At 48.6% G+C, this 26,258-nt stretch overlaps 5 protein-coding genes across 5 annotated transcripts; all 5 read right to left on the bottom strand.

Annotated features, from left to right (window-relative positions):
- Positions 1-1,713: 1,713 nt before the first annotated feature.
- LOC120689181 (translation initiation factor IF-2-like) lies at positions 1,714-2,442 on the bottom strand. The gene has a single exon (XM_039971503.1). It carries the CDS (start codon positions 2,440-2,442, stop codon positions 1,714-1,716), a length of 729 nt encoding a protein of 242 aa, XP_039827437.1.
- Positions 2,443-4,347: 1,905 nt separating this feature from the next.
- Positions 4,348-5,965, bottom strand: LOC120691834. The gene is made up of 2 exons (XM_039975030.1): positions 5,564-5,965; positions 4,348-4,981 (listed from the first exon to the last, which is right to left on the bottom strand). The coding sequence occupies exons 1-2, from the start codon at positions 5,674-5,676 to the stop codon at positions 4,759-4,761; spliced, it is 336 nt and encodes a 111-aa protein (XP_039830964.1). The 5' UTR covers positions 5,677-5,965; the 3' UTR covers positions 4,348-4,758.
- A 1,006-nt stretch (positions 5,966-6,971) lies between these two features.
- Positions 6,972-8,978, bottom strand: LOC120689179 (WAS/WASL-interacting protein family member 1-like). Its single transcript, XM_039971502.1, has 3 exons — positions 8,552-8,978; positions 8,411-8,478; positions 6,972-7,580 (listed from the first exon to the last, which is right to left on the bottom strand). The coding sequence occupies exons 1-3, from the start codon at positions 8,976-8,978 to the stop codon at positions 6,972-6,974; spliced, it is 1,104 nt and encodes a 367-aa protein (XP_039827436.1).
- A 571-nt stretch (positions 8,979-9,549) lies between these two features.
- On the bottom strand, positions 9,550-10,925 carry LOC120689178. Its single transcript, XM_039971501.1, has 4 exons — positions 10,722-10,925; positions 10,392-10,648; positions 9,688-10,317; positions 9,550-9,561 (listed from the first exon to the last, which is right to left on the bottom strand). The coding sequence occupies exons 1-4, from the start codon at positions 10,885-10,887 to the stop codon at positions 9,550-9,552; spliced, it is 1,065 nt and encodes a 354-aa protein (XP_039827435.1). The 5' UTR covers positions 10,888-10,925.
- A 9,536-nt stretch (positions 10,926-20,461) lies between these two features.
- Positions 20,462-25,856, bottom strand: LOC120693449 (PI-PLC X domain-containing protein At5g67130-like). The gene is made up of 9 exons (XM_039976897.1): positions 25,717-25,856; positions 25,480-25,602; positions 24,629-24,766; positions 24,438-24,536; positions 24,045-24,348; positions 23,767-23,943; positions 21,173-21,216; positions 20,897-20,983; positions 20,462-20,778 (listed from the first exon to the last, which is right to left on the bottom strand). The coding sequence occupies exons 1-9, from the start codon at positions 25,795-25,797 to the stop codon at positions 20,752-20,754; spliced, it is 1,080 nt and encodes a 359-aa protein (XP_039832831.1). The 5' UTR covers positions 25,798-25,856; the 3' UTR covers positions 20,462-20,751.
- Between the last annotated feature and the right edge of the window lie 402 nt (positions 25,857-26,258).

Here is a 26,258-nt window from a genome sequence, read left to right as displayed (position 1 = left end):
CCCTAGTATGAGGAGGGTTGAGGGGGAGGGGATGGGTGGTGCTGGGTGGTGGACTGGGGGTGGCGGCTGAGAATTGGGAGTCAGGGGTGGGTGGACAGCAGCCCGGATGGGGAGAGAAACAAGTGAAACCCTAGAGATCTTTTATATAAAGGGTATTCGGGTTCATATGTCATATGAGTTGTGAATTTGTAAGTTTGGATATCAAATTTTTAAACCCGTTAGAAAATATCATTGGGTTTAGAGTTATATGCACGTTCGTACCTATGGGCACAATCTGAGACCTGTATCCGTGCCCACCGGGTCGGGTATCCGCGGGTACGCGGATATTTTGTACGGGTTCCTATCTTGGCGAACGAAAGCTCTTCTTTCATTCTCTGTCACCTCGACGCAAGCAGGCCAGCGCAGCAACAAGCAAATTGGAGCAGCGGGCAGCAAGCAAGCCAGTGCAAGTGCAAGCTGGCGCCGCAGCAACAAGCGAGCCGATGCGAACAAGCGGATGCCGGCAGGCGAGCGTGTGCAGCGGCGAGCGAGCCCGGCGACGGAGCCGGCGGCGGCCAGCGAGCGCACAGCGGTGAGCCAGCACGGCAACGGAGCTGCCATGCGCAGCGACTAGCGAGCTCGGTGAACGCGCACAGCGGCGAGCCAGCACGACAACGGAGCAGGCGAGCACGCGGCGGGCCAGGGAGCGCGCAGCGGCGGCGGAGCCGGCGAACGCATGCACGCAGGGGTGAGCGAGCTCGGCAACAGAGCAGGCGACCGCCCGACGCTGGCCGGCGAGCGAGCAGTGGCACGGACGAGCGGATGCAGACCCCAAGCAGGGGCGACTAGCAGGTAGGTCCGTGAAAGGAAAAGATGACTTATCGAAAACGACATGCCGAGAGGGAATGATCTTGTTGCTCGCTGGATAGCAGGCAACTCTATCGCAAGAAATGACTGAGGCTTAGATTTCAAAACGCAAAATGTAAAAGTTTTGTAAATCGCTTGTATGATGTTTTAAATGTAGTCAAAAAATAAATCGCATTACACAAATAGACTGTAAATCGCGAGACGAATCTAATGAGCCTAATTAGGATGTGATTAGACACTAAATTGCTACAATAATACTACAGTAAACAAGCTCTGATGATGGATTAATTAGGCTCATTAGATTCGTCTCGTAGTTTACAGACGAGATCTATAATTAGTTTTGTTATTAATCTACATTTAATACTTCAAATATTAAAGATTCTCTACCAAATACACAAAAATGCAAAATACAAAGTGAACTAAACACACCCTAAAACACACTGACACTGTCCAATACGCAACTGAAAACCTGCAAATCAAAACAACGGCCTGCAGACTGCAGTGCAGTGCCTTGCAGCGGTCCAGGTAGGCTTGTTTAGTTCATTTTGTATTTTACGTTTTTCAAAGGAATTTTTAATATTTAAAGTATTAAATATAGACTAATTACAAAACTAATTATAGATATCGTCTGTAAACTACGATACGAATTTAATGAGCCTAATTAGAGGATCATTAGAGCATATTTACTATAGCATTGCTGTAGCAATTTAGTATCTAATCACGTCCTAATTAGGCTCGTTAAATTCGTTCACGGTTTACAGTCTATTTTTGTAATGCGATTTATTTTTTAACTACATTTAGTACACTATGCAAGTGATTTATAAAAATTTTACGTTTTGCGTTTACAGAATTTAACCGAGCCTAAGCCTAGGCATTTGCGTCGGTGGAAGCGACAACGTCGAGGCAGACGGCCGCCGCGGCTACTATGACGGTGATGGAGGACCTTGCCGCCGCAGGAATGATGTCACCCACATCGGCCTCCGCGGCGAAGGCCTGAAGGATGAGACCCATCATCCCCGCGGCGCTTCTGGCCGCGCGCCTGGCCACGTCGTCGGACTCGGAGACCGATCGCGGCAGTGCCAGCGTTCCGTGCGCGGCGGCAGCAGCAGGGACGACGACGGCCGCCGACGAAGCTGCCGGTTCCATGATGCAGCGCCCGGACCTGGCGACGCGCGCCGCGGCCTCGGCGTACACGTCGTGGCCCGCGCGGCGCATCTCGCGCCTCGCCGCGGCGGCTTCCTCGCGGCCGCGCAGGCGGCGGAGGAGCCTGACGACCCTGTCGACGACGAGCGCCGCGGCTTCCTCCAGCTTCTGCAGGGCCCCGGCGGCGGCCGAACACGCGGCGTCCATCACCGCGCGCAGGTACTCCGCCACCGCCTCCGCCGCGCTGACGACCGCGTCGAGGGCGTCGTCGAAGGCAGGAGCAGCAGCAGCAGCAGCGGTTGGTTTGTTGGCCCCGCCCCACGCCGCCCCGACCGCCACCCCCGCGCCGAAGATCGCTCCGGCGGCCAGGCCAGCCGGCGGGCAGACGATGGCGGCGGCCGCCAGGGCCGTAGGCGCCAGGGACGACGCGGTGACGCTCGCCCCGGCCCCCATCGTCGTCGACTCTTGTTCGCGGCACACAGCAGGTGCTCTGGGGGCTCCTTCTTCCTTGCCTGCGGCGCTCTGCTGGTGTGACGCGGGCGGCGAAACCTTGGCGGGTGGTTTTATAGCGACCTTCGAGTGCAATGGGAACACGCGGCCTCACAGACCTCGAGCAGGCGCCGGCGACTGGCGCGTACGCGGCTCATGAGGAGTCGCTGGGCGCATCAGCTTCCCCTATGAACAGGGTTCCATTTTCACAACGGGGTTGATGGGAAAAATACCAGAGTCACCGCGTAGATACCAAATTGCATCAGAAAGCGAGCGGAATTGTCAGCGACTTTCTCGGGAGGCAAATGATGACTAAGCGCATCAGCTTCCTCCTTCATGAATCACAGACCCTTGTTTTTATACTGATAGAGCCATATGAATGTACCAGTAGCAATGAAATACTCCCTCAATTTGATTTGAAAGAGTATATGTAAGAAACAAACATATGACATCACATCAATTAGTTTTATTAAAGGGAAAAGTCTGTTTTTCAACCCTGACCTATCACGCTAGTCCGATTTTGGCCCTTGAACTACGAAACCGGACATCCTACACCTCCAACTAACAAAACCGTTTGAAAAACAACCATGGCTCAGCCAAAGGCGGTTTTGCTACAGTAAAATTTCCGAATTTCTGGAATTTCACACCTCTCTCAATTAAATAATAAAAAAAACATAGTTAATATTGTCTAAAAATCATGATATTTTTTTGGGAGGTAGATCAAAAGACAAGGAATCTATTTTGGCTAGATGTGCTACAATAGACATAAAGGAATTTGAATTATAAAATTTTGAAAATAGGTAGAATTCAAAATTCCTTGAATTTTTAGGTCAGCTAAACCTATGATAAAAATGCATTAAAAATATGATAATTCATAATTTTTTATTTAGTTTAGTTAGGTACTTTTTATTGGCCCAAGTTCTATAGAAAATTCATAAATTAAAATTTGAGGAATCAAATTTGAGCATTGCGAAGTAATTCAAAAACTTTCATAAAAACTTGGGCCAATAAAAAATATCTTATTAAACTAAATAAAAAATTATGAATTATCATATTTTTATTTCATTTTTATCAAAGGTTTAGCTAACCCAAAACTTCAATAAATTTTGAATTCTACCCATTTTTAAAATTTTATAATTCAAATTTCATTATGTTTAATGTATCACATCTAGCCAAAATAAATTCCTTGTCTTTTGATCTACCTCCCAAAAAAATATCATGATTTTTAGACAATATTAACTATGCTTTCTTTCTTATTTAATTGAGAGAGGTGTGAATTCCAGAAATTTGAAAATGCTACTGTAGCATAACCGCCCCAAAAACAGCTTGCTACAGTGATCGAGGGGGTGATTCGGACGGTTTTGCCAGTTCGAGGGCCTAGGTTACCCGGTTTCGTAGTTGGAGGTTGAAAAACGGACTTCTTTATTAAATTCATAATGAGATGCATATTGATAGTATATTCATTCAGCATTATGTAAATTTACATATTTTTATAAGGCTGGTAAAAGTTAAAAAACTATTTGATTTAGAATAAAACTAAAGTGATATGTGATTCAGGGAGTACTCATCTGCCAACCTTTCTGCCGGCCACTCAGTAATAAGCAGGCACAGCGGGTACGTGCAGCGTAGGCCATGTATATCAGAGTTAGTGAGTGATGTTACTAGGAATTTCCACTTGTAAGAGAAGAAGCAACTGAGATTCCTTCAGACCATGAGTCCCTGAGCAGGCTTTTAAAATTTGTAAAGAATAGCGAGAAAATCACATCCACTCTATCTGCTCTATTGCTGAAACCTTATAACCAAGAAAAGGCACCATAGACTCATGGTCCAAAGTCCAAACAAAAGAGAAACTAGCCTGCTAAGACCATCTGTGTAAACACTTGAACTTTGGCATTAACATATAATTTTGATAATATGTCATTTGAGCATAACATATTGAATTTCTCTCAAAGTACTAGCTAGGGATGGCCCTGAAACATCAGATTCTAGTTGGTACATTTAACAACTCACCGTAACGCTTGTACCCACTATCTCAATGCAAGACATATCAACATGCTTAGGAAGCTGAGCCTAGCTTAGCTGGTTGAGGGTGCCTCGACCACCCAGGTTCAAACTTGCAGTTTACAACTGAACATCAAGATGCAATGCAATCATGAAGAAGAAAAAACAGACTGCATTTGAGTGTAGCATCACCAGTTCGTTGACACATTAAAGCAGCAGAATTTATGAGCATACTGATAGCCTTTTATATTTCCTTGCACCGCTCGTATTATTGAATGGTCATGCGATCTTCGAGCACTCCGGACACAAGAGACGACCTTTGGATCTGCACTTTGTGCAAGGGATCAAATTATCAGTCTTGGCTTCAGCCCCAAGTGATTCGTAAAGATCATCTAGCATGCCCAGGTTAAGCATTCCTCCTTTCCGAACTGAGCCAATTCCTTTGCATTGTGAGCACGCTACTATCCGAAGATCACCACACCTCTTACACATACCTAGTGACCTGCAGTGCGTCTGTATTTTGATCAGATAAAAGATGGATGAGTGGTAAGGATATGCAGAGTGCAAAGCATCTGCCATGGATTTTCTCAACCTAAGCACTGATGATGACTGATGCTTTGTACTCTGCATAATTTTTTCATTATTATGTTTTTTTCTTCTCAAGGCATTTGGCCTTGGGTTTTCTAAGCATGAGTCATCTACTGACGGCATGATGTGCTGCATACATATTTTCTGAAGAACTGAGGAGTGGAAAATTAGCTTCAGTTTCATTTCTGTGTACATAGCAGGTACCAACTGGGAGCAAGATGTTGGACCAAAACAATTAACCATATTTGGGAACAAGTACTGAGCATATCTTTTTGCATACTTACTTCCATAGAAATTTCTTCACCCCTTTTTTAATTGCCCAACTAAACTATCCCAAATCATGTTTACCGCTACTCTCAAACTAAATTTACGTTCTGTTTGTACCTGACCATAACAAATTGCTTACATTCATCCTTGTGCAAGATACTAAATAGCACAACTGACTGCTGAGGCAAGCAAAACAAAAGAGAGGGCAGAGAAATGGCAGGGAAGGGACCTTCTTTGGGAGGAGGCAATGAATCCGTCGACCTTGGGAGCAGCGATGGTGGCGCCGAGCAGCAGGGCACCCACCACGAAGCCGGCGACCTCGCTGCCCGTGAGACCTTCCATCTCCCCTCTCTCTGCTCTCTCCCTCAGTTGCTGCACCGTCGGCCGTGGAACCGAGCTCCTTGGAGGAGAGCCCGCTCGCGGTCGTGAAAGGCTGACGCTGCGCGTCGGCGGCGGCCGAGGTCAGCCCTGCCAACCGGCGGTGACACAGTGCCGAACACCGCCGAACTGCCGACTGGAGGATGAGGCTGTGGATAGGGGTAGTGGCTCGGTCGGACTCGTTAAGATAACGAGCTAGCCCGGCTCGGCTCGTTATCTCAACAAGCTAGAAGTCCGGCTCGGCTCGGCTTGTTTAGCTCAGAGCAAGTCTAGTAGGGTTCTATTTGGGTGACTAAACCCATATTTTAGTTATTTTGCTCAAATTTTTATCTCCATCAGGGCTCCTATTTAGATGACTAAAATGAAGGGGTGACTAAATTTTCTCTCCCACTCTCTCAATTTGGTCACCCTCTACTTAGGCTGCTAAAAATATGGCCCACTATTTTTTTTCTTTTCTCTTCTTTTTCCTCAATATAGAAGTCTATTTAGTTGGTGCTGCTGGAGTAAGACTATATTTTGGATGACTAAATTTAAAAAGTGGATGACTAAAATTAATTTTAGTCACTCAAATTTAGTCATCAGCTTAAAATTTGGTCGTCGTTGTCGTTGACGAGAAAACTAAGAGTCTACTGATCGCATGAATAGTATAGGGCTAGTAGAATAAATAGTATTCTATGTGAGGAAATAAGTCGAGATAAGTCGCCAAGTCTAGATAAGCCGAACAACGTGTGACGCAAAATTGCTAGCAAATTCCTGCAAATTGATTGATTATTACCTAGCTGAAGTCAGGCACATGCTGCTTCGCCTCCAGAGCAGCGTGCTCCCCATGGGCCAAGGCCGCGGAGTCTATTCCTCGCGCGCGCTACTGGAGCTCGAGCTGTCGCAGAAGGGAGGCGAGCTGACTGTGCTTCTTCAATCTCGAGCCAGCGATGGTGGTTGGCGCCGGGGTTAGGGGAGGGGGGTGGCCGGGGTCCGAGGGGTGGTTGGTGGGGGGAGCGGCCGCCGGCGAGGTCGCCGGCGGCCGGGGTGGTGGAGGGCGGCGGCGGCCTTAGGATCTAGGGTTGCTGGGGGTGGCGGCGGCGGCGGTGAAGAGCTCCATGGCCACCGGACCTAGAAGAGAAGGTGGTGGGGGGAGGAATCGACCGGCGGTGGGCGGTGGTGTGTGGGCGGGCGGCGAGGCGGCGCTCCGTGCCGCCGGCCGGGGTGGTGGGCGCCGGCGGCCGGGCCAGGTCCCGGGCGGGGGCGTGGCGCCGGAGAGGTTAGGGGAGGACGGGGATGCGCCGGCGGTGGTTGGTGGGCGGACGGCGCGGCGGCGAGAGCCGCCGGCCGGGGCGGAGGACGAAGGGGTGGGGGCGGAGGACGCGGGGCGGGGGCGGAGGACGAAGCGCCTTCTGCGAGTGGATCGATTCCACTCGCGCGCGCGGTGAATAGACACCCCCGCCAAGGCCACCACCCACCGGCCACCGTCCCACAGCTGCAGCTCCACGTGCGCGAGCAGGAACAGGGGAGCAGCGCAGAAGGTGGAGTGGAGCGGCCGGCCCGATATCACATCCGGCCTCCGCGGGCTGTGCCAGCCCGCGCGGCGTCCGGGAGGGCGGCGAGCGTGAGCGGGGGCGCGAGGAGGAGCAGCGCGTGGGCGCGGCCCGGAGGTGCGGCGTCCGGGAGACGGCGGCGAGCGCGAGCGGGGGCGCGAGGAGCAGCGTGTGGGCACGACCGCCGGCGGAGAGGGTGAGGTGGCGGTGGTGCGGCGGGGAAGCGGCGAGCGGGAGGAGATCGTCAGCGTAGAGCAGCGGGTGCGAGGCTGGGAGCATCCGAGGCAGCGAGAGCGAGGCGATGCCGATTGCTGCCGTGACGGGGCGGCGCGGCGACTGCGATGCGCTGGAGGAGGGAGAAAGGGGTTGGCCGATGCACCTGGGGTCCGTTACTGTCGCCCGGAGGTTTTAAAAGTCACGATCGATTGCCCCCGCGTCCCGTCCGTCTCGTCCCCAAGGTTTTTTTATCCGACCGATTCCACGGAACCGCCGGCCACCGGTTCCGGATAACCGGACCGGTTGGATAGGTTACCGATTCCGACCGGCCAAATTCAAAACCAAATTCAAACGTTCCCGTTGTAACGGTTAGTACCGGTTAGCCGGCCGGTTTGTTGGTAAAACCGGACCGGTTTCACCGGTTACCGGCCTTTGAACAAAATAAACCGACAGTTTTAAATTGGTTCCGTGGTGTGAAATAAAAGGAAATTTGGTATAAACTATGCACATATTAATGTAAAATACCACACCAAAGTAACAATTTATAATTATGCAGAGATATACAATATTAATGCGCGTGCATACAAATACCATAGTCATAATCGTGCCTACAAATACAGTAGTCACTGATACACATTAATAATAGTTCAACGTAAGAATGGGAAGACCCCCATTCTGGACGCCATTTGGTATTCGGCGATGGACATCACATTCAAACCTCGCACTCTAAGCAGTTCAGCCTTGTAGTCTTGCCAAGATTGCCCTGTCCATGCCGATGTTGTCTCCCATTCCTGAACTAACATAGTGTAAAAATGGGGGTCTTCCCATTCGTACACACATCTCGTCTGTGGCTGCATGTTGATGTCAGGTATGGGATAGTGAAAAGAGTGCCTGGAATCGCTATAGGAGGAAGAAGAGTACTGTGGAGTATCGTTGTCCGTCGGTCCAACCGTTCTCCTCGGCGATTCCGGTGCTCCATGATCGGGGTCCTGAGTAGCATGTGTGAACTGAGTCTCCCCTGCAATTAACCATATATAATAATTAGTACTCATAATCAGAAACAGGTGTGCATATATAGGTGCAATGTATACCTGTGAAACGAATGGGAATACCACCACCACTACCACCACCACCACCACCAGCAGCAGCATCTGCACTGTCACTACCGTCACCATCACCAGCGGAGCTGCTATCCCCAGTCTCTTGATACGGTGGACTACGCTCACCATCGCCATCATCTGTGGACGTGTCGCTGTTCACTGATTTTGCTGTTGCTTTTCCTTTTTGTTTTTGACGCTTCGAGTCACCCTTCGTATGCCCCCTCTGGAATTTCCTCTTCCCTAGGTGAGTGTCACCCATATGTCTACGTGCCCAATCGCTGATGCAAGCATCCCCCGTAGTGTCACGTAGATCTGAGAGGTTTATTTGATCCCTGACAATATGAGACGGGAGAGGGACGTCTCCGTCATCATCATCCTCGTCCAGAACTGGAGCGCGGTTAGATCGACCATATTCCATCCATTCCCGCACCGGATTATTCTCATCATAAAATGAAAGATGGGCCAGCTGGTCGATAAAATCACCTTCTTCACGTATCGGTGGGCCGAAGACCTCCTCTAGTCGCAGACGAAGGTTATAGTTGACATAGACCAGCTTGTTAAGTTTCTTGTGCGACAATCGATTGCGAACTTTTCTATGCAGCAAGGCAAAAGTACTCCAGTTGCGCTCGCATCCACTGGACGAACAACATTGTGAAACAAGCCGCATGGCAAAATACTGCAGCTTTGGAGTGCTTGATCCGAACATCATCCACCAGGACGCTGTATGTGCAACCAAGTATGTAAGCAATATATTCAAATATAGAGAAAACAACAATATCTTACGAAGTAACTCTTACATGGGGATGTCTTTGGATCCATCGCCATTCTCATTGCCATTTCACTGCCAAACTCGCCAACCTTCTGCCGAAACACCTCAAGCTCCTGCAATGCCTGCACGGCGCTCTGGACATCCGTCATGCGCTCAAATGTATCCTTGAGTCCACGGAACATTTCTTGAGTTGGTTCCATCGTGTATGAATACCTCGGATTTAGGACAGTAGCTGCAAAATATAAATCACTTCAAATAAGCATAAGTTTCATAGAGTTCCAAAATAGATGACTCGAATAGTCTTACCTGGACCCACATACGTGCCTATGAAAAGGTCACGCATCCTATCGTCCAAAACCTTAAGATACTCGTCCCGAGTGGAAACATTATTTCCAAAGAAAGATTGCAGCTCCTGTCTCGTATTCTGGTACGACATCACGACTTCGCACATGTTGGGCCGCTTGTCCTGATCAGCGAAGCGAAGGAACTTGTATATTGCTTGAACTGTGTCGATGACATATTTCAATCCGTCCCACCACTCCAAATTTGAAAACCTGGAATGAGTAAATCGACCATCTTCGGTATCTGCCCATTTGCTTTGTAAAAACTCAGTAGATGCCATCCACTGCATGAAACGATCACGTTTCCGATAGATGCTCTCTAAGAACATGTAATTGGTTCCAAATCGAGTGGCATTCCACTTGACCAACTCACCACCGATTGCGTTCCTCATCATTGTATTCAACTGACCATGATTGTGTAACCAATTAGAAATTCGCTTGCATTGCTTGATCGTACCAGAATGTTCGGGCCTTCGAGCTATATCCTTCAACATTAAATTGACGGTGTGTGCTAGACAAGGTGTCCAAAGAATGTGTTCATACACCTCTCCTAGTGCCTTGCAAGCTTTCTTGTAATTCGAGCCATTATCGGTGACTATATGCACGACATTCTCCGGTCCAATCTCGTCCACCACCTTTCGAATCTCCTGTCAAAATAGGTAGGATTTTTTAGTAAGTTTCAAAATATACTCAAAGTGAATGGGACATGTTTAGGGCCTACCCTAAGCAAATATGTGCTATCTTGAGTTCTTCCACTCGCATCAATAGACTTGTGGAACCACATGACTCCATTGCAGTATATCAAAAAGTTGATGACACTCATCCTTGTCGGCCCAGTCCATGAATCACACATCAACGTGACGCCAAAAGAGGGCCAGTCTTTCCGAAACTTTACGTACCTCGTCTTCAAGTCTTGCTCGTTCTGATCAAGGTACTTGCCATCAATATCCCGTCTAGTTGGTGATGCGATACCTTCACCTGCAAATATATGAAAATCATGAGATACAGAAATGTAAGTTCATAGGTGTCATACGAATGAAAGAAAACATACCCCACTTCTGTGTCTCCCTGACCGCGCTGACAAAGTAAGGATTGTCAGCCTGTCTTCCAGGTACTCCCGCAAAATGGAAAAACTTTGACCAAGCTTTACCAATAGCTTCCTTTGCATTCCTACCCTTCTGCGTCCAAGAGCCTGTATCAATTCTTTGTTGGGTCATTCCTCTTCTCCCACCGAATGCCACGTTATAGTCCTCCACCGCAGGACTCTCCCTCTGCGAAGTTGCCCTACGCAACATCCTCTGCAAAGGATTCCCCCTCGTCGAACCACTATCCCCTCCATGCTCGTATACACCTCCTCTCTGTTCCACCCCCCGTCGGTACACTGCTTCCGCTCTCGATTGGTCCAAGGCACGCTGCAGCTGAGTCTCCTCATCTTCTTCTTCACCGGGATAGTTTTCCTCCACTGCAGCCTTCTCCCGTCTCAACCTCTCTCGAGCCCGTTCAGCAGTTGCCTTCCTAGCCTTCTCAATGTCACGCTGAAAATACTCCCGCACATCTGGTGGCACATTCCTGCAATGGACCACCTCCGCCCCGCGGTGAGCCAAATGTTGTTTCAATCTAGTCGCACCACCTCCTGCTTTCTGTGTATTACAATACTTGCACCGCCATCCGGGATAAAAATTTTCACCATGTTCCCATACAACATCTTTATCTCTACCTGACATTGTCTATCTGCATAAATGGACAACAAAGACATATCAATCACATAAATCCTAAATCAACCTAAATCCTAAAAACATATATGCACCTTAATATTCAATTCTACCTAAATCAAATCAACCTAAATCCTTACGTCATACACTTAAATCTTACCTAAATCCTAACTACACCTAGATCATACATCTAAATCCTAAAACAAATCATCTAATACTTGTAAATCAACTCAAAGGGAAAAAAAATCAAACGGCTTACCGACCTCCCAGGCCGGCTTACCGCCGATTCTGGCCGGCTTACCGCTGCGCCCGGCCGGTTAACCGGCGCGGCCGGTTAGATCCGGGCCGGGGCCGGCTAAACGGTTCTACCGGCCGGCTAGCCGCGCTAACCGAGCGGTTGGCCGGCGGTCACCGCCGGTCGGGCTTCCTGGCGCCGCCTGGAGGGAGAGGGAGGCGGAAATGGGGTGGGGGGCGCAGGTCTGAAGCTTCTAGGGGGTGTGGCGCCTTATGTGTCGGTGACGGGCCGTTGGGCCTTAATGGGCCGCCCGTTTTTTTATTTAAATTCAAATGCCCCCAAAATATATCAAATGAATGAATATTTCAAAAAATTTGACACCATTACATTCCTCGCAACTTGAAGTATTTTTATGAATTTTTTTGGGATTTTTTCATTTCCTGGAATTCAAATTTAAAATTTGAATTGGCCCCGGTTTAAAACTGCCCAGATCCGGAACCGGGCCGGACCGGTTAGACCGGTAACCGCGGTAACCGGTCCGGTTCCGAGCGGTTTTTTAACCCTGCTCATCCCACATAATCCATCCCCACGTGGTGGGCCCCTCATCATTTTATTTAAGCAATATATCCTATGCAAACTAGTCACCTGTGCAAATTTTGGAAACTCCAATTCTGACCACAGTATGCTCATCCGATGACTAGAGGCATAGGTGGGTTATTTTGCACTTAAGCCCCCCTCCTCATTCCATCTTAATCCTTAATTTTACTAATCACCCCAAATCACTAGCGCCCTGCTCAGGTCGTTTCCTCTACCGTCATCGAATCGTGGCCTATCTGGCCTCGCGACCGTCGGTCAGGAGATCGCAGGCCGAGGGAGCTGCTGGAGCACTCGTCCGCCAAGGGACGCCGGCGTCGATTCGTCTGGGCCGCCCGCCCGTGAATCGCCGCCGCCCACCGCGATTCGGTGGCGCCGTCGCCCACCGCGCTGCTAGGTAAAGAGGTTGTGCTCGTGGAGGAGCAGTGCGAGGAGAGGAGCAACGGGAGAGGAAACTCTAGGAGGCGGCGCTCGTGGAGGAGCGGTGCAAGGAGGTGGTCGGCGGCCTCCCCGAGCCGTCGCCGGGGCACATGTGGACGGCCAGCGCCGATTCCATGGCGTCGCGGGCGGCCTCCGGCTTCATGGCAGACGGACGCGCGCCAGACGAGTCGAACGTGACTTGGGCAGCGACGCTGTGCAGAACGGAGGCCGGCGGCGCTGTGTAGGACTGAGGCCGGCGGCGCTACTAGAGATCGACGCTGACGATGCAGATGGACACCGGGTTTACATGAAGCGTCCCCTCATAAGAGAAGACTTAGATGTGATACAAACATCAGTCCCAGGAGGCTGATGACACATTTATTACATCAGATGCTCATCACCGTACAACTCTACGCGGTAATGAGCAGAGAAGCGTCATTATCACGAGGATTACAACCCACACCCACACAACGATATTAATTATGAAAAGGGGGTCATCAGAGTCTTGCGCCATGCGGTATCTCCTGCGGGTGACCCTAATCTACAGGCAAGGCTGGGTGCAGGACAGTACCCCCACTCAACGTCGTCAGGAACAAAGTCTGGATCTTCTTCTGTAAAAATAAAGGATGGGGTGAGTACAAACGTACTCAGCAAGTCCAACCACACCCACGGAGGGGGTATCAATAGAATATAATGCACAGGGTAAATCAAGGATAAGGCTAGGGTTTAATTTGCAGAAAGCAATATTTTATGCAGGGGTTCATTTGAAAGAAAGGGATTTTCAAAGCAAGTTTTTCTTGCACCGAGTAACACGTAGTGTTGACCCACACAGGATCCAAGTTTTAAGCTGCTACCGGACTCCTCATCCACCGTAGCACTCGGCACAACTGCCGGACACTTTTCCCAAAACAACTCACGCCAACCCATCCCAACAGAAACACTAGTTATGTGACCACACCGTAACTCGCCCAGTACCGTGGGCACGTCTATTCGAATAGATTTTTAACTCTGCAGAGGTGTGCAACTTTACCCACAAGCGGGGTACCACAGCTCGAACACCGTAGTGTCGGTGTAGATCCCAACAAAGTCATTCCCACCTTAGCTAGACCTGACTAGCCATCACGGGATCCACCAAGGGGTCATTGACCTATCACAGAGGTTTTAACCGGGGCATAAGTCACACAGAGCTAATTCCCTTCTCCTTGATCACCCGTTGCTCTCAGCTCTCCTGATGGCTATCAGACTAACTAGTGGGGTTTATGCTAAGCCGTTGCCCATTCAACGGTCGAGTGGTTTGCATGATAGTGGAGTTAGGTGAGATGACACACCAACTCGGTCCTTAATCGTGACAAGATGGATATCTCCCTTCCTTGCTCTGCCACACAGGCACGAGCACACCCATCGGTAAATCACATAGAAATGACATCCATCCCGTCTAAACTCATCTTTCGAAAATCCACTTTTCTCCCTTCCCACACACACATACACACACATTTTCTTTATAAAACAAGTTGTATTGCGTATGCGGTCCTAAGCGTTCGAGCAGTGATTAACGTCCAAACAACACATTCAGACATTAATCTAGGTGGTCAAGGAATAGTTATAACAAATCAAGGGGTGGCTATCCAACCATGTTTTCAACAGGTAAAACATATGCAATTTTCTAAAACAGGCCAATAGGTTGTGTTTATAAAAACTAGGACAAATATGCATCAAAGGGCGGGATTAAACTTGCCGTCTTCAAAGCCTTCGGGGAGGTCCTGTCCTTCGGGCTCGGGGTCGCGGAACTGGTCCTCTTTCACCTGCTCGCAGTACTGCTCGTCGACGGGCTCTCCTTCGTTCACACTGCGGTCTACGACGCATACAAACAAACACACAACCAAGAAAAGAAATACAGGCTTTATCGTTGAGCTCATATCGGAAACAATTAAGATATGGAGATAGGAGTAATATTTTAAGGCGGTTTCCTAATGGCATGGCCAAAACTATATTAGAAATGGCGTGGTAAAGTTTCGGGTCGATCAGAGATGTTTTGGCGCATGAAACGATAAGTTAATGGGGTGTTTAGGGCCTAAACAAGGGTCCAGGGACTTGTTTGTAATTAGTGGAAGGACCTGTTTAGAATTTTGGGAAAGGTTCGGATTACTCGGGAAAAGGGTAGGGTTTTATTTATAAATAAGTTTGTATAGTGGGGGGGTTTTGTAAATATTATAAAGGACAGGGCTTGATTAGCAAAATGGCCAAAGGGTGGAGGGGTTCTTAAAGGAATAAGGAGAAGGGAAGGGGCTTTTGGGGGAAAAAAGCCCTTTCTTTCCCCTTCCTCCTTCCCGCAGAGCAGGGGAGGCGTGCCCGGGGCGCCAGCGGCGGCCCTCGCCGGCGACCCAAGGCACGGCAGTGGCTCGGGTCCGGGGGAAAAGGGAGAGGGGCCCCTGGAAGACCCAATCCCCCTCCCAATTTGTGCAGAGGTGACCCATGGGGAGGTCCCCACGGCGGCGCGCGGTGGCGGCCAACGGCGGCCCTGGGGGTGGTGCTGCGGCCACGGGAAAGGGGCTAGGGGCGGCGGGTGAGCTCAAGGGAGTGGCGGGGGTTCTACCTGGGCTCTGGGCTCGAGCAAGGAGGCGATGGAGCGGGCCAGCCACGGGAGCAGGCGGCGGCGGTCAGCAAAGTGCGCGGCGACAGTGCAGCGAGCTGGGAGAGAGGGAGCTGGAGCCGGCGGGGTGTTTGTGTGGCGGAGGAGCGACGCGGGGTCCCTTTATAGCCGAGGAGAGGCGGTGGAGGCTTGGCGGGACGCGGTGGAGGCCGGCGAGCGGTGCGGGGCGCGTTAATGGCATCGCGACACGGCGGCGCGAGCGGCGATGCGGCACAGCGGTGTTGTGATGGCACGGACAGGCGTGTGGCACGTGGGGGGGCGTTGTGCGGCACAGGGGCGACGGCGCGAGCGGCGAGGGCGGGGCGCCACGGCGGGCGGCGTGGCCACGCGGTGCGCGTGCGCACGGCAGGGCACGCAGCGTCGCGGCTCGGGCGTCGATCACGGCGAGCGCGCGCAGAGGGGCAGCGGCGGGGCGGGGGGGCGCGCGTCGCGGCGTGGGCAGGCGCGCACGTGGGTCGAGCAGGGGAGCGCGTGCGAGCGGACGGCGCCGAGCGGAGCGGCGAGCACGTGCGCGCGGCGGCGGCCTTTGCGGCGAGGCAGAGGGCGGGAGGCGGCGGTGCACGCGCGCGCGTGCGTGCGCAGGCCGTGCGTGGGCCGGCCGGGGTGGGGCGCGCGTGCAGGGGTGGGCCAGGAGCGTGGGCGTGCGGGGCAGGTGGCCGAGGCGAGCGTGGAGGAGGGGCGGCGCGGGCCGAGCAGCGCTCGGGGGAGGATAGAGGAGAGGAAGGGAGAAGGAGAGAAGAAAATGGAGATGAAAATGGAAAAAAAAGGGAAAAAAAGAAAAAGAAAAGAAAAGGAGGGAGAGAGGAAAAGAGAGATTCGCGGTGAACCTTTCGACGGCGACCACGACGCCGGTCGGGCACGCGCTGCGGTCGCGGCCGCGTGCCGCGGCTTTGGCGGGAAGTGGCGTGCGCGGATCGAGGGGAACAGAGGGACGGAATGGAGACTGGGTCCGTGTGTCGGGACAGGGGAAAAGATTTCGGGAGTTAGGGTTCATGTTTTAGGAGGTTTTGAGCTCAACGACGAAAATAATTTTGCCAACTTTTTTTGGAATTTTGAATTTTTTCCTTCCAAAATTTTATTTCCAAATTTTATTCCTTTCAAAAAAAATTCGTATCTTTTTTTAATCTTTTTTGTACAAATTGTGTTTCTAATATAATTTTTTATTTGAAATTATTTCTTCCAAAAAAAATTTCTCCAACTTTTTCATTTTTTTGGAATTGATCTATTTTTTCTTCTAAATTTTTGTTTTCGAATTTTGTTCCTTTCAAAAAAAATTCGATAACTTTTGTTATCAATTTTTGTTCTTTCCAATGTTTCCTGCAATTTTTCTCTGTCCATATTGCTACTAAAAAATTGCATGAATTTTTCAATTTGTATTTTTTATAATACAAACTTTACCACCAGTGTATTTTTGTCTAAATTAATGTGTTAGAGCTTTTGTGGGGTACGGGATCAAAGGTCTGTCGGAATAGCTGCGTGGGTTGGGAGTAACGAACCAGTTATAACTGGTGGGGCAGAGACGCGGAGCCAAAAGATAATAGGGTGAAGCCGTTGGTCTGAAATCGACCGCACGGGACTAATTCTACGGGCGACCGTAAATTAGTGTGCCCCGTCTGTTACTCTGCTCTGTCTGCGTGTGCAGCCAGCAGCCCTATAGTGGGCCATTCGGCCGGCACGGCCGTACGGGCCTCGCAGGCCTCCCGTGCTCGGGCCGGGCTGCCGTCGAGGCTTATTCGAGCCGGGTCGGCCTACGTGCCGAGTCCACAGCCCAGAGGCATGGCACGACACCTGTGGCGGTCCGGTCCGGACAAAAAGCCTGCTGGGCCTCTGACCGGATGGAAAACTCACATGCCCATGCTTGGAGTGAAGTGGACACATGGCTATTATATCCACTGCTACAATTCTATAGTACTAGTAGAATTCTTCACCAAACAGAAATATGGTTTTGTTTAACACTTGTTCGGTCTCCCACCAAGTTTCCTACCCTAAGCTTGACCTTTTTATTCAAGCAAAAGTTGCGGATGATCGAGTTACGGAAACTACTAGTACTAGCCAACTCAAGAACACTACATTCTCTCCTGCCTAGCTCTGTCGGTGCTCCTTACATCTGTGCAGTCTGTAGATAGTTGCTATTTTTACCGTCATTTTAGTGTAGTCAGATACAAACGGTCATCTTGTTTGGATACATAATAGTTGGTCATATGAAGTTGACTTCTGCAGGGGACCAAACAAAACTACAGCAATGAAGGATGCTGTTTTAATACAAGTACACCACCTTATCCTTTTTTAAAAAAAAAAGATATATGAATGTAATAGACTTCTTTAGTTACAAGAACATTCTTCTACTTATGGGAATTTTCTGAGCCTACATGACTCACATGCTGCCATGTTGGCCAGTGGAGTGGACATGGCCATATTCCAGACACTGCAATCATTAGCCTGACAAGAAGGATCGGATGAGATTCTTACTAGTACCCCTCTCTACTTCCATCCATTAAAACCCATCGTTTTCGGGGTACATGACATTTGATCTGGAATTCCGGGTTCACCGGCGCCGTTCATTCCTCCCCCATGCCCTCTCAGCCTCAAGTATAATGCAATGCACCCCCCCTCGTCGCCGTCTTTATAAGCGCATCTAGCTACGTCGACCGCATTACCAGCAGGCCATTCATGATGACGATGCAGAGACGGCGGCAGCACGGCAGCTCCGGCGAGCTCGACGTGTTCGGCGCCGCGAGCTACTTCGCCGCCGGCCTCCCTGCTGACTACTGTCGTCCCAGTGGGCCTGCAGACCGCCGGCTGATGATCCAATTCCATGCTGCTAATAATCAGGTGACGGCCGATGACACGAGGATGATGGAGGATGAGCAGCAGCTTGGATTGCATGGCGATGAGGGACAAACCCAGCTGGGACTGGGAGTAGTCAAGCCTTCAGGTAACAGCAAGCTCGCCGCCCTCTTGAGAATATTCATGGCTTCGCCGTCACAGAGAGCTAGCAGAAGCTTTCGCAAGGAGCCACCGCCGCCACCGTCGCCGCGCACTGATAATAAGCTGCCGGCAGCAGCAGCAGCAGCAGCAGCTGGCGACGAGCCGGCTAATAAGGCGTCCTCCTCCTCGTCGTCCTCGCGCGAACTACAAGTAGTTATTGATCTGGGCGTGGCGACGGGTGATAGGAGGTTGCAGGGCGTCAGGGTTGTGAGGCCGGGCAGCGGCGACGGGGAGAGGTGGGTGGTGAGGTGCGGCTCTTGGGAGGATGCGGAATCAGGTGGTGGTGATCCTAAGGATGAGGTTGAGGAAGGAGAGAGTGGCAACAAGCCTGCAGCTGGTGGCTGGGAGAGTGACTCTAGTTCTGATCTATTCGATTTGGATATTGAGTAGTACATATGTTTGATCTTTTCACTTAGATTGGCTAGTATATACATCTCATATACACACACACACACACACACACACACATATATATATATATATATATATATATATATATATATATATATATATAGGATAAGATACATAATTAACTGCTTCTATATGTAATACTGGCAAGGCTAGTAAGGCTGCTGGCCGGCTACTGTGTAATTGTGTAAACTGAAAATGTATGAATTGTTGTTCTGTATCGTCATGTGCACACATGCCTCTTGTACTGTGAAAACTCAAATGAGTGATGAGTCAGTTGAGCTCATATGACAGAGGAACTCATGAACAATTTAATCTTCAGTGCACATACACAGTTATTACTTATTATTGTGTACTTGCGTACACACGTACGATTGGCTTAGCCCTCTTTTCTTGTTTACTTCCTCCGTTCCAAACTCTAATTTGTTTGACTTTGTTAACCCTAAGTTTGGTCACTCGTCTTATTCAAAAAATTGTACAAATTAAACATAGTCAAATTCAAGTCGTTTTTGAAGAACTTTTATTAATAATAAAGCAAATTAACCACAACAAAGGAAGTGATATTTTATACAAATTTTAAATAAAAGTAATTAAACTTGAGGCTAAAAAAGTCAAATAATTTATAATTTGGAACGGAATGAATATATATATGAAGTATGTGTCCTGTACAACACATACATGTACAAACTACAAAATCTCTACGGCTTGAGCCTTGAGATGATGGAAAGAAAGGCATGCATGAAAAAGCTGGCTCTTGGTGTTGGCTACGGCAAAAGGAGTCGATCGAGTGTTTACTTCAAAAAAAAAAAAGAATCGAGTGCGTAGCCCATGCTATATATGCAACGGCCTACGTGCGTATACGTGTGCATCAGGCGTACCATCGGTTGCTGTGTATGGTACGCGCAAGTCCATGGACAATCTTATCCCCTGGTCGATCGCCATCTAGCTAGCTGCACTTGTCCACCTACATGCAAGTGCTGTTCGGTTGTTAAATGAGTGTGTCTTCTTCACGCCGGCCGGCGGCTACTCTGCACGTGCGTCGTCGTCAATCGTCGATTGATATGATACATGTGGTAAGCTGCCTACGATTACATGTCTGCATGTGTTTTTAACCGTAAACCGTCTACGTTAATTGCAACGTTCGAACAGAGCTGATAAGGTAACGATTAAATAAGGATGATGAGATGATTTTATCAGCCAAGTCGTTGTAGGATACTGGTGAGTACTCCCGCGTGGCGGACGACCCGGGTTCGATCCCCGGCAACAGCGATTATTTTGTTTTTTTCTCTCTCTCTTTTTTAGGGGCCCTTCTAAACTCTGTTTATTAAAGATAGAACACACCCATAACGATACCATGTGGTATGCAATTCTTTTAGCTTCCCACGATCCAAGGTTTCAGGTGTTGTTTATTGTTTATATCTCGCTGGAGAGAGAGCAAGATAGCGTCGTATTTTTCTTGTTTTGAAGAAAAGGACAGGAGTGCTGCTTCTTCACGACTGGCATTCCTTACCAATGTGTGCTTGCACGGTCTTGGAATAAATTTGTAACCCATGGGCAACTGGATTGTTTTAGTGATTCTTACTAGTAGGTAATTAACAATCTATAAATGTTATCATAACCTTTACATATGCAAAGCTTGGGGATGCCATCTTAATGTGATGAGTTTTTTTTCCCAATAAATGCTTGCCCATGCAAACATGTTTCATATTTTTCATGCATATTTAAAAATGATTCAAATTCGAACTATGAATCCACAAGCCCACAAAACATTTAAAGTTCAAACCTTGAAGTTTTGAAAAGAAATTTTCCATTTACAAACATGAAGTTGGTGTTGTTTCGTCCACATTCCTATCGTTTACACTGCTGTATCACTCTAAGGCAATCTACTTTCTATCAGTGTATTCCCTTGAGACTAGAATCATCACATTCCCGCGCATTCAACCAAACAATGAGGATGTACAACAGCAACATCATGCAGAAGAAGCCTTGTCATCACCATACCAAGTAACTGTTGCATATCTGTTATCCTATATGAATATACCAATCCAATAAAAATTGCCTATTCCTTACGGATTCATGCACATACTACGCCAGAACCTTGCTGCAAATGGAAAAGAAAAATGGGTGAATCCATGTCAGACTCATAGTTACTAGTATATCACAACAAGAAAATGCATGTGGATCCATATCAAAGGCAAAGGCAGTGTATCTTGTCTCACCAAGCATGCACTGACATCCTGGCACCCGCACAACAGTCTACCATTGAGCAAGTCTGTTGCCTGGAATGCACCCCCTCCATCGCTTCTCTGGAATATTATTCAAAACAACATCAGCCTGTAGAAAATCTGAAAACGCTAGATACTGTTTCCATACACAAACAGAGAGAAAAATTCATATATTCTAAAGAAAGTGGTATGTTTCTTTAGAATTTCTGAAAATGTTAGTCTAAAGATTGTTCACATGCTTAGTCTAAAGATTGTTCACATGCTCAGTACCTTGTAGTAATCGACTGCAATAAAATTAGCCCATTGATTCCCTGCTGCGCCATTGTAACACCCAGGTGTTAATTAACCCTAATTAAAGTTAATCAGAGTCATTAGATTCGAACTTAAACCATAAAACCATAAGATAGCAAAATTCCCTTGTCAGCCTGGCCAGACCGGTCTGACCGGCATGAGCAACCGGTCTGACTGGTTTAACCGCTTCAACCGTTTTTGGGCCCCACATCATTTAAACCATTTCCTCTCTCTCCCTAACCAGTCACTCGCCCTCTCTAAGCTCAGCTTGCCCTCTCCCGAGCTCTCCCTCTCCCCAAGCCCTAAATTCTCCAATCCTTCATTTCCACTCGATTCAAGGCCAAGGAAGGATCAAACTGGTGTGGAGAAGCTTCTTCTCCACGATTCCCTCCTTGGGGAGCAGTGGATCCAAGTTCTTCGCCGGGGAAGGACTCATCCAATGTATTTTAGCTAGGAATGATTCGATCTCCTTTTCTAGGTGATTTTAGACGATTCCCTCTGAACAAACACCTCTAGTGGCAGCCCTGAACTAGTTCCTAGATGGGTTTCGGAATTGGTGGGCGATTTTCGCCGCGCCAGGAATTCTAGCTGTTTGTCTGGGATGGACCGGTCTGACCGGTCGAAGGGACCGGTCTGACCGGTAGCGTGGTTGAGATAAATGAGACCGGTCTGACCGGTATGGGGTACCGGTCTGACCGGTGTGTGTGTGTGTGTATGGCTGAGAGGGTTAAATGCGGGGTAGATGATGCAAAAAGTTAGAAATTAATTTGGCTATTAGTTACTTGTAATTTTTATAAATCATGCATGCATTCTCATGTCATATGCATATGCACACGTGTAGCAGCCGCAGCAGAGGATGTGGTATACGAAGTGGTTGCGGAGCCACAGGAGCCCCAGGGACAAGCCCCGCAGCAGGAGGTTCGCGAGGAGTCGGCCCAAGGCCCGGCTAACCCTAGTGCTGAGTAGCAGACTCAAGGCAAGCCCCAGTGCACATCCTATTATTTGAAATTTTGACACCTATATATGTATTTATTAATTGTGCATTACATTTTAGGAGTTGATTGGAACCCTAGTTGCATGATCCCTAGGTTTTCCTGAGTTATACTAGCATGTATAGGACGATAGAAATGCTATGCTCAATAGTTCTCGATAGAAGTCGAGTGACTTCTTGCACTCGCGAGATATAGAATATTTAGAAGTCGAGTAATTTCCGGTTACTCGCGAGATATAGGTTATATACTTATCTACAGTACCTGAGTTGTTGAAATTGACATGGAAATATGAGACCGGGCGGGGAATGATGATATGTATAGGTATGGCAGCAGGACAGGATTCCTGGGTGTCTTAGCCCCGTCCGAGTCGATTGAGGACCGTACCGTTGTTGGCCCTGCTGATCATGTTTGAATTATACTAACCGCATACCGAGAGTAGGAGGTAGTCGAAACCGGTAAGCCGAGTACTGCCTTGCTTCGAAAGTACAGGAACCCGCACCCAACTCTTGGGGTAGTCGAGTAATCGCGGAGAAATGGGGATGCATTGTTTACTTTTGGTGGTCTCACGTTGAGCTCGGCTGACCATATGTCGTTGGGCTGGTTCCTGTAGTTCGAGGCGGGGAGGGGAATGGTTGGCATGTTTAGTCCGACGGGGCAAATACGTGCCGTGTGGATTAGGTCCACCTTGCAAGGTTAAATCGGATTGATTCGTCGTCAGTCGCTCTCGGATATGAGCACCTTGATCACCGAGTCACATCGTAGTCCATGATAGAATGATAATTATACATATATGATGTTGAACACATTGAATTATTATTGATTGCACCACCATATTTGCTATAGTTGGTTCATGCAAACATTAGATTAGAGATAATTTACATAGAATCTGGGGCTAAAATAATGAAAGTAAAGAATTACTTTAGTCGCTTTTCTGCAAAATAACCATCAGCCAAAAGCCGTGCATGTCTAGGTATGTGGGCTAAGTTATACCCACTGGTCGGGTAAGTCTTGCTGAGCATTAGATGCTCAGGGTTGTTGCTACCCAAATTATTTCAGGACCCCAGGACGTCGACTTCTGCCCCTGTTGTGTCAAGTTCATCCGCCGGGATGCAGAGGGGTGGCAGGTCGTCGAGCGAGACCCTTAGGTTAGGGAGTCGGCGGGTTACACACTTGAGGGCAGAGTGTGCCGCCCTCAGTTTTGTTCCTACCGGTCTGACCGTTGGTGTTAGGCAGAACCTCTAGGGGTAATGTAGTATAGTCTTTTCCTAGTGTAAATTCTAGTTTTATCTGTTGGAAGACTTGTATATCAGTATGTTTTTAAACCCGGTTTATGAAATTATTGTATCTGAATTTGGTTTGTAAGAAGCTATGTATTATTTGTGTCGCGTTGTTCTAATTTCAAGTATTATGTCGTGCTTGTACCATCTGCGCCCACATTCGCGTGGGACTACCGGTGTTGTTTCGATCGGGCCGTGGGTTGAAAAAGGATCGTCAAATTAAACCATTAAGCTAATACGTCCGATGTGTTCGAATGACGGCCATTACATTTAATTTAGAGTTTTAATTTGGCGGTTCCGTCACAGCCATAGCATGTATTCACCGTGTCAATAAGATTCTGGGAATGCTGCAGACATGCTGTAGACTTCACAGGGACCGAAGGGAAGTAGTTCATGAGGACCAGCGATTTAGTCTTGTCGTTGAGAGGGGCAGATTCAGCACGGTTGGAGCATTGCCCAGCATCCATACCGTCATCACCATCTGAGATCAAGTAAACTATGTTATGTTCAAGCATACAAGTGGTGTTGCTGCAATCTGCAGGAAAGAAAAAAAAAGAAAGATTCGAAGAGTCGGTGCCTCACAATTATTCTCAACCATGAAGTTCCACTGGTAAGCGATTCCTTCACTACTCTGCTTTGAGCTGATGGAGGTGAACACCACGAGACGCTGGTTGCTTGCAACCATGTCACTGACAAGAGGCCAATCCTGACCATTCTGTGGCATTTTCGATACTGGGAACCAGTACTTAAGCAGGCCGGAGGCGTTGAACACGTTTGTCAGTCCATTTGGCGCATGAACATAGTCTTCCAGGATTATTGTGACTATTTCAGACGGATTAGATGAAAGAAACTCCTCAATTTCCTTGAAGGTGTCCAGTGCTGGTTCCTACAATGACCCAAAGTATCTTGACAAACTGCAATCTGAACACCTTCAGTTAAGATTCTACAGGAGTCAGGCATGTTCAGTATACTCAAAAATGCAGTGAAATCATTGCATTTCCCTCCATTTGAATGGCACAGCCATACATCTCCTTGGAAGTCATATGTGTCAAGCATCAGTGCCCGGACACCATTCTGCATATCATTGGTAGTGTCATCAGAATGAGAATTCCTCGTGGAAAGATGCACAATAGGACATGCCTAAGATTGGAAAGATGAGAAGGTACATTTAGCTGGTCAGTGACAGTATCCTCCTGGTTGTCGAAGGTGACGCGTGGAATTCCAGTGTGCGAAGGCTCGCCAACGATTGCATATGAATTGTGCATCGTGAGGTAGGCATACTTGTTGAATGGCAATGAGTTGTTCTGAGAGATACCATAGCAGAAGCAAAATTTGTTCAGGATGTGACTTCAGTACATGGGAGAATGAATATGATAAGTTTTTTTTTTGAAATGACATCTTTTGAAAACAAATTGTCATGATATCTTTTGAGTCTTTGCCTAGTGAGAATGAATATAATTAGTCTTTGGAGATTTTTTTTTAAAAATGGAAATTCAATCATCTATATCAGCCGGCAACAACTGGACCAAGAATATTAAAAGAAGAACTATTCTGGATGGGGAAAAAAGAAAACAATTCAGGAGGAAAATAAACAACACGGCTGCAACAACGTAATTTCTAAATTTTCTCCGCCCAACAATTTTTGACTTAGAGCATCTACCAACTAGGTTGGAAATCCATACGCAGAAATGGTCACCAATAGACCTGAAGAAATTTCTGAAAATATCCTGAATGTACTATTCGCCATGTCGTCAGGGTGTGTTCAACAAGAACAGCTGACATAGCACAGAGAAATTTCTTTGCTTGCTGGTATACGGCATTCTTCCTAACTGCTCACGTTTGTGTATGGTTAATTAACTTGTAACAGAGAGCAGATCTGGGCATCCAAGAAATCGTAGAAACACGAACTCAGAATCGCAAACCAAGCACATGTACAGAACGACTGCTGGTGCTGCTCCTCGACCACCTTCCAGCGCTAGAAGAGAGGAAAGAGACGAAGCGAGCTGCGGCGGCTTACGATGAGCTGGTAGGGGTTAGTGGCGGCGGAGCGGACGCAGTGGGAGCCGGAGAACTTGGGCTCGCAGTCGAAGCACCACTGCCCGGCGCCGCAGTCCGCGCTCGTGGAGCAGGAGTCGCCCACCTGAAATTCAGCACAAACCGGCGAGGCTCAGGATGAAATCCCCTGCATGGACAGCCACGAATCGAGAAAAAGGGGAAGTTTTTCCATCGGTTCTTGGCGCCCGCCGCCGCTTACATTGGCAGTTGCCGCTCCCAGTCCCAGGGCCAGGAGACCGAGCAAGAGGAGGAGCGGCGCCGCTGTAAAGGCGCGGCCCATGTGGGTGACTTGCTGGTCCGCTCCACCTGAAAGTTGGAGAGAGAGAGAGAGAAGAGCTGCAAACCAAAAAGGATAATGCCGTGTATGATTCCAGATTCCTTCCTCGGAGAGAGATTGTTGGGTGCAGTGCGGGGTTAGTTCCGTCACGCGATTTATAGTAGAGGACTAGCAGTAGATCGAGTACAGATTGCAGCTCCTCTGATTGCTGCTGATTCAGAGCAAGAACAGCCGTGCAGATTTGGCAACTGCACGGCTGGATTTCTACGCGCTGGCAGGTGGTAACGTCCGCGCTGCTCCGAGATTTCCACGCGAGAGGGGGCTGACTGAATGAAATCGGAAAGGAAACGCGTTCCGATTTCTAGTGTGTGTCCGGGGGGCACCTGCCTGCCCAATTTTCATGTGAATGGAGTGTTGTCCGATTTCAGCGATGGAGTGTTGAATTGCTGGAGCTTTGGGAGAAC

This window comes from Panicum virgatum, chromosome 9N (assembly GCF_016808335.1).
Source record: "Panicum virgatum strain AP13 chromosome 9N, P.virgatum_v5, whole genome shotgun sequence".
NCBI classification, from domain to species: domain Eukaryota; kingdom Viridiplantae; phylum Streptophyta; class Magnoliopsida; order Poales; family Poaceae; genus Panicum; species Panicum virgatum.
This window is presented reverse-complemented; position numbering and strand designations above follow the sequence as displayed.

What these genes read in the sequence shown, in the direction of transcription:
- LOC120689181 (XM_039971503.1), bottom strand. Translation starts at nt 2,442, where the DNA reads ATGGGGGCCGGGGCGAGCGTCACCGCGTCGTCCCTGGCGCCTACGGCC.
- LOC120691834 (XM_039975030.1), bottom strand. Translation starts at nt 5,676, where the DNA reads ATGGAAGGTCTCACGGGCAGCGAGGTCGCCGGCTTCGTGGTGGGTGCC. An exon ending in ATTGCCTCCTCCCAAAGAAG is followed by an intron (nt 4,982 to 5,563) that starts GTCCCTTCCCTG and finishes GACGCACTGCAG; the next exon opens with GTCACTAGGTATGTGTAAGA.
- LOC120693449 (XM_039976897.1), bottom strand. Translation starts at nt 25,797, where the DNA reads ATGGGCCGCGCCTTTACAGCGGCGCCGCTCCTCCTCTTGCTCGGTCTC. An exon ending in CTAACCCCTACCAGCTCATC is followed by an intron (nt 24,767 to 25,479) that starts GTAAGCCGCCGC and finishes GGTATCTCTCAG; the next exon opens with AACAACTCATTGCCATTCAA. An exon ending in GGTGAATACATGCTATGGCT is followed by an intron (nt 21,217 to 23,766) that starts GTGACGGAACCG and finishes ACAATGGCGCAG; the next exon opens with CAGGGAATCAATGGGCTAAT.
- LOC120689178 (XM_039971501.1), bottom strand. Translation starts at nt 10,887, where the DNA reads ATGACCCAACAAAGAATTGATACAGGCTCTTGGACGCAGAAGGGTAGG. An exon ending in CAGGGAGACACAGAAGTGGG is followed by an intron (nt 10,649 to 10,721) that starts GTATGTTTTCTT and finishes ATATATTTGCAG; the next exon opens with GTGAAGGTATCGCATCACCA. An exon ending in ATAGCACATATTTGCTTAGG is followed by an intron (nt 10,318 to 10,391) that starts GTAGGCCCTAAA and finishes CTATTTTGACAG; the next exon opens with GAGATTCGAAAGGTGGTGGA.
- LOC120689179 (XM_039971502.1), bottom strand. Translation starts at nt 8,978, where the DNA reads ATGGAATATGGTCGATCTAACCGCGCTCCAGTTCTGGACGAGGATGAT. An exon ending in TATTCCCATTCGTTTCACAG is followed by an intron (nt 8,479 to 8,551) that starts GTATACATTGCA and finishes GGTTAATTGCAG; the next exon opens with GGGAGACTCAGTTCACACAT. An exon ending in CGGAATCGCCGAGGAGAACG is followed by an intron (nt 7,581 to 8,410) that starts GTTGGACCGACG and finishes AGCGCATCGCAG; the next exon opens with TCGCCGCGCCGCCCCGTCAC.